A 7008-nucleotide genomic window follows, 5' to 3' on the forward strand; every position below is an offset into this window, starting at 1 on the left:
CAGAGTTGTAAATGAAATTTCAAAATGACAGTAATCAACACTAAAAACAATAAAAATAAGTAAAATCAAATTTCGAAGGAAACTCTATTTTCACAGTTTTGCACTGAATAACTAGAAGTTTTTAAACAAAACATTTGCAACCTAAATACTTTTAAAGGTATCCCTATTCTTGATTTTCTTTTATTGTAAAGACTGTGGCCATATGAATTACACTTTCAAGCTTCATTATGACTACAGACGGTTTATTCTGTAGGTAGGTACAGTAGGTAGTATGTCATAATAGGCCATAAAAGAGAGGACAAAATGCAACCACGAACAAAGTGGCATTTCCTGCTTTACATCCTGAACAACATCTCACTTTGTCAAAGCACTCTAATTTTAATGTTACTGTTAAGATTATCATTATTACTTTATTACTATTCCAACTAAACTGATTTCAATGTACATGGGAGTGTTTAGTGAATGTGCAGTTCTCAGATCTTTTAGCAATCTGGCCCCAGTCAAGAAGAAAGGGAGTCATTGGCCTGGCTAGGGCATCAACTTGTATATAGGGAAGAGGAGGGGTTGGATAAGGCAAGGAGGAACAGACAGTCAAGCGAAACTTCAGAGTGGATGACTCTGAATCTAGAGGTGAGTAGAACATGTGCAGGAGGGATAAAGGCTAGAAACTGAAATGATCATCAGAAAGAGAAAGACTGTAGGAGGGAGCCGGAACATGATTTCACAATTTAAACCCCACTTATATATACAAGATAGCTCTGGTGGCATAGTGCCTAAGGCATTTGACGGCTAACCAGAAGGCTGGCGGTTCAAACTCACCAGCCACTCTTCAGAAGGAAGGTTGGGCAATCTACTTCTGTAATGATACTGCCTCAGAAACCCAAGAAGTGGTCGCTATGTGTCAGATCTTACTGGATGGCAGTGAGGTTTTTTTTTTCTTAATATATATAAGTAGGCAATTTTTCGGTTTGTCCTCCCAGAAGAAGAAGATTGAAAAAAATTAAAAAAAGTTCAAGTGAAATAGATACAAGCTACCTGATATTTTTCTCAGAAGACATCTTTTTAATTCAGTTTATATTACTTGAAGCAGTAAAATGCATTTCTTCTATGAATTATTATCTTTCTAATGAAAAACGGGTAGAAATGTTTAAGATTATAAAATTTTCTATTGTCTCAGACTGAAATATAAATGTGAAAGGTGAGAACAGAAGGGTATATAAATGTGAAAGGTGAGAACAGAAGGGTAAATGTTATGACAGTGAGATGCTTTCCTTGAACATAATCAACTCATTACTTAATAAAGTTGAATAAACAAGGATCTGAAAAGGATAGCAGGCAAGAATCTTTTGTAAGTGCCTAGAGGGAAAAAATTGCAAAGCCTTGCTGAATGAATGTTCTAGAAAAAAGGACACTCTAAAGTTCAAATTCATTCAATCTAATTCTCTGCTCACTCTTATAGTAAGGCAAACAATCAATATTAACCATTTTTATTAGTGATGACTCTCATGTTTTAAATACTAAAATTCCTAGTGCAAAACACTTCCAAGTACGATGATATTTATTTTGTAAAGTATACGTAGAAGTTATGTAGATGAAGTTATAAGAGGCTTAATAAATTATATAAACTTGTATCAGTCTTGCATTAAGTTGTAAATTTACATTCTTGACCACTAAAATTAAGAACTTTGCAGTGTTATGTAATAGCACATTAGTAATGTTTAGTCTAGGCAGTGCAAGGTAAACTTTAAAGTAGAATTCTGTTTCCTACATGAAAGACAAGTAGCATGAATAATAATAATAATAAAAAGATGGAAGACATTCTGAGTTTTTTTGAGAGCCAAAGTTCTTGCCTCCACAATTCTTAGCTGGTTTATTTTTATCTTTATGAAATTGTTTTTCCTGACCTACAGGTCTGGCTCCTCCTTCACACATATATATATCAGTTTAGAATAATCAAGAAATTTTCAGTAAAAAAGAAAAACAGACTTACTGCATCAATTGAGGTAGGAGGACTCCCCGAGAATATTGCCATGAGATACCCTTTAACTTTGAATCAAAAATATCCCTTGAAATCACCTTTTAGCCAAGCATCAGGTTAGCTCCTAAAGTAAAGAACATCAGCCTTGAATACTGTGTTTCTATAAAAAATAATATATATGAGACCAAATGCCAGCAATTACTCTAAAGCTTAGATGAGACAGTTGGAGTGGGACTAGTGAGCATAGTGAGACCAACTTACTGGGAACAGAAATGAGAATGTTTACTCAATGTGAAGAAGGTAACAAATGTTTATGAATAATATGTGGAGAAATTGTTTAACAGGAACCTGTTCATTGTGCATATGTTCACCAAAATATAATGAAATATTAAAAAAAAACAATTAGGAAATTTAAAAAAAATCTAGTTTTGACTTTATCAGGAAATATTTGCAAAGGATATAAAATTCATTAGATTAGACTGTTTTCCTTAAAGTGTCTATAATATAACTGAGAAAACACATGAATGAAACAGACACTTCTAAACTCCCTGTTCTAGAACAATGATCATTAATGCACTGGACTTAATGGGAGGGTTAATCAGTGTTCCTGAGAAGTTTTGGCTTAAGCAGTGAAGGATTACATAGTCAGAGGAACAAAACAGAAGAGATGGGGGCAAAAAATAGATTCTGATTTAATGAATATTCCAGCATATTTGGAACAAATCTATTTAGCTAAGAATACATGGAACATCTTTCTTAGTAAACTCTGTTCAGTTTAAAGATAGAAGTATTCCTAATTCACCCAACCTCTTGCCCTTTGCAGTGCAGTGAATTGAGTTTAGATGGTCTTTCTAACCATTGTTTTGTAATGCCCACAAAATAATTAGCTGGCATTATGCAAATAAGGTATGTAAAACTCTTACAGGACTATGCAAATGAGGCGATTATGGCCTACTAAAGGGATTGGTCAGTTTTGTTATCCTGCAAAGCTTGAAAGAGCCATTTATAGAGGTTGTTGAGGGTTGGGGGAGATCACTGCCATCAAGAAGAGCCTGGAGCAGAGCTCAGTTCATCCTTTGGACCAAGAACCGGGGTGCCTGCACTGAGAACTTCAAAGACCCAGAAGAAAGCATGAATGCTGAAGATGGTGAGAAACAGTAGTAGTGAGCCTGCTTGGCCTATGAAGTGAGAATAAAGAGCAGGAGGCTTTCTGGAGGTGCTAAAAGAGCTGTAACATTTGCCCATGCAAGGCTGAGGCCTCACTGTGCCCCATGTAGGTGTTGTCTTGGAGTATCCTTTGTAAGAGTCTTCCCACAGTAGGGCAGAGCTATATGCCTCTGGGCAGGAGGCTTGCCAGAAGAACTAAAAGAGCTGTAACACTTGTTTGTGCAGGGCAAGAGTGGACGTGAGTGTGCCAGTGCAGAGGTTGCATGCCTCCCCCCAGGAAGCAGAAGCCTCAGGACACATGCAGGCCCCCTAAGCAGTGTGATGGTAGCCAGATGTAGTAATGACAAGAACACAGCAACTGATCTAAGCCACAACCTCTGACCTGAACTACACACACACCCTTCAGCAACTTTTATTTCATATATTGCTGATCTAGTTTGTTTGGAGCTCTGGTGGTGTACTGCCTAAGGCATTTGACTGCTAACCAGAAGGCTGTTGGTTCAAAACCACCAACCACTCTTCAGAAGGAAGATTGGGCAATCTACTTCCATAGTGATAACACCTCGGAAACCCAAGGAGGGGTCGCTATGAGTCAGATCTGATTTGACAGCAGTGAGCTTATTTATTTTTTTTTGTTTTGTTTTTGGTTAGTCAATAAAGAAAGAAAATAAAATGATTGCATATGGTTTAGATGTGTCAATACAGGATAGGGACTTACATTTTTAGTAGTTTACAAGCTTTATTCTTGACTCTGCCACTACTTGCCACGTGACCTTATATTACATCTCTGATCCTCAGTTTCTGCATCAATAAAATGAAAATATTGAACTATTCCTAAGGTTCTTCTATGCTCTACAATATTTGGGTTCTAAAAAAAATAAATAATGTTTTTATTATATTATGTACCTTTTCAAATATTAGATAATCTAGCAAGTTTTTTTAATTCTTTTATGAGATGTTGAAAAATAGCTTTTAATATAATACTTACATTTTGGCCCACTTATCTAGTTCTTCTTCCAGATATGTTTTAATCATTTTTGGTTGAAGGCCAAGAGAATTTCCCAAGAGATAGATGGCATTTTCATCCTTATTCACTAAAGATAAATCAACTGAAAGAGAAGAAAATTTAAAAATTGCTTATTCAATTAATTAACATTCTTCCATTTGGCATTGTTAATTCAGTGCAAACAATTAATATAATTAACTCCAAGAAGGATAATAAATAACTTACAATTCCTCCCAAGGATAACATTAAGTTCTCTGAAAAATAATTAACCTTTTACATTTATACTTTGAAATATAATTTAAACATGGAGAAGCTATTGTTGAGATCTCTCACATTTATTGTACTCTCTGAGAAAATATAAATTAGCAACCACTTCCATTAATAAATAGCCAAAGGCAATAAAAAAGGGTTAAAAAGTTTTTATAATAAAGCTCATCAGCCTAATTTTATTAAACGTACAATTAAGCAAATACTAGTCCTCAACATTCCACCACTCATCTGTCAGTTTGTCATACTGTGGTGGCTTTTGTGTTGCTCTGAGGCTGGAGGCTATGCTACTGGTATTTCAAATACCAGCAGGGTCGCCAATGGTGGACAGGTTTCAGTGGAGCTTCCAGACTAAGATAGGCTTTCAAAGAAGTGGCCATTCACTACTCAAAGAATTGGCCAGTGAAAACTGTATGAATAGTGGTGAAACACTATCTAATATATTGCTGGGAAACTTTATGAATATCTATGAAACAATGTGTGATATAATGCCAGAAGATGAGCCCCTCAGGTCAGAAGGCACACAAAATGTGACTGGGAAAGAGCTGTCTCCTCAGAATAGGGCCAGCGTTAATGATGAAGGGGGGCATTTCTCAAGCTGAAAAAACTGAAGAAAAAATTCAAGCCTCAAGTTGCAATATTGAAAATTCTATGGTCAAAATATTAAATGATGCAGGAAACATCAAAAGAAGATGGAAGGAATACACAGACTCACTGTACCAAAAAGAATTTGTCAATGTTCATCCATTTCTGGACATGGCATATGATCAAGAGCCAGCGGTTCTGAAGGAAGAAGTTGAAGCTGCACTGAAGGAATTGGCAAAAAAAACAGGCTCCAGGAATTGATGGAATACCCATTGAGGTGTTTCAACAAACAGATGCTGCTCTGGAGGCACTAACTTGGCTATGTCACAAGATTTGGAAGACTGCTACCTGGCCAACTGACTCCAAGAGATCCATATTTGTACCCATTCTAACGTGATTCTACAGAATGTGGAAATTATCAAACAATATCATTAATATCACATGCAAGTAAAATCTTGTGAACAAAATTCAAAAATGATTGCAGCAGTATATTGACAGAGAGCTTCCAGAAATGTCAGCTGGATTCAGAAGAGGACATGGAACAAGAGATATCATTGCTGATGTCAGATGGATCTTGAGTGAAAGCAAAGAATACCAGAAAAATGTTTACTTGTGTTTTATTGACTACGCAGAAGCATTCGATTGTGTGGATCATAACAAATTGTGGATAACATTGAGAAGAATGGAAATTCCAGAACACTTGATTGTGCTCATCAGGAACCTGTGCATAGACAAGAATGCTTTCATTTGAAGAGAAAAAGGGGATACTGCATAGTTTAAAATCAGGAAGGGACTATGTGAGTGTTGTATCCTTTTGCCATACTTACTCAATCTATATGCTGAACAAATAATCTGGAAAGCTGGACTATATGAAGAATGTGGCATCAGGTTTGGAGGAAGACTCATTAACAAACTGCAATATACAGAAAACACAACTTTGCTTGCTGAATAACTTGAAGTACTTACTGATGAAAATTGAAGAATACAGTCTTCAATATGCAGAATACAGTCTGCAGTATGTATTACATCTCAACATAAAGAAAATGAAAATCCTCACAACTGGATCCATAAGCAGCATCACAATAAATAGAGAAAAGATTGAAGTTGTTAAAGATTTCATACTACTTGGTTCCACAATCAATACCAACGGAAGCAGCAGTCAAGATATCAGATGACACATTGCACTGGGCAAATCTGCTGCAAAAGATGTCTTTCAAATGCTGAAGAGCAAAAATATCTCCTTGAAGACTAAGGTGTGGCTAACGCAAGCCATAGTTGGTGCTTTTGAGTTGTGGTGTTGGCAAAGAATACTGAAAGTACCACGCACCACCAAAAGAACTAAAAATCTGTCTTGGAAGATGTGTAGATGGAATGCTCCTTGGAAGTGAGAATGGCCAGACTTTGTCTGACTGACCCTGGTCATGTTGTCAGAAGGGACCGTTCCTTGGAGAAGGATATCATGCTTGGTAAACTGAAGGGTTAATGAAAAAGGGGAAGGCCCTAAACAGATGGACTGACACAGTGGCTTCAACGATGGGCTCAGGTTAGCAAGGATCATGAGGTTGGCACAGCACCAGGCAGTGTTTCATTTTGTTGTACATAGGATCACTACGAGTCAGAATTCACTCCACAGCACCTAACAATAACAGCAATCCTCAGCATTAATCAGTGTTATAGATAGGGCATATTGAAAAATCTAAAAATATTTACATATCTGAAGTAGATATGTTAGAACTACACATTTATTCGGACAGTTGAAACCCACCAGCCACTCTGCAGAAAGAATGTGGGGCAAACTACTTCCGTAAAGATTTACCACCTCGTAAACCCAGTAGCAGGCCGGAAGAGCAGGAGAAAGGGGTAAAACCCAGTCACTAGTGCTCAGACGGCTCCCTTGTTACCCTCCCGAGAGGGACCGGGTCTCTGGGAGCAAGGTAAGCACAGGCGGGCTGGTGCTTACTCACTGATCTGCACTGAACACTTTCCCTTGTTACCCTCCAGAGGG

General features: G+C 37.1%; 1 protein-coding gene across 1 annotated transcript in view; it reads right to left on the bottom strand.

Annotated features, from left to right (window-relative positions):
* Positions 1 to 7008, bottom strand: part of KYNU (kynureninase) — a 287476-nt gene that overhangs the window by 207241 nt on the left and 73227 nt on the right. The window contains 1 exon segment of the mRNA XM_042783650.1: positions 4134 to 4254. Within this exon segment, the coding sequence (XP_042639584.1) occupies positions 4134 to 4254 (121 nt within the window).

The sequence above is a fragment of the Orycteropus afer genome, unplaced genomic scaffold, assembly GCF_000298275.1.
Source record: "Orycteropus afer afer isolate SDZICR_OR568_19922 unplaced genomic scaffold, OryAfe1.0 scaffold00023, whole genome shotgun sequence".
In the NCBI taxonomy this organism is placed as follows: Eukaryota; Metazoa; Chordata; class Mammalia; order Tubulidentata; family Orycteropodidae; genus Orycteropus; species Orycteropus afer.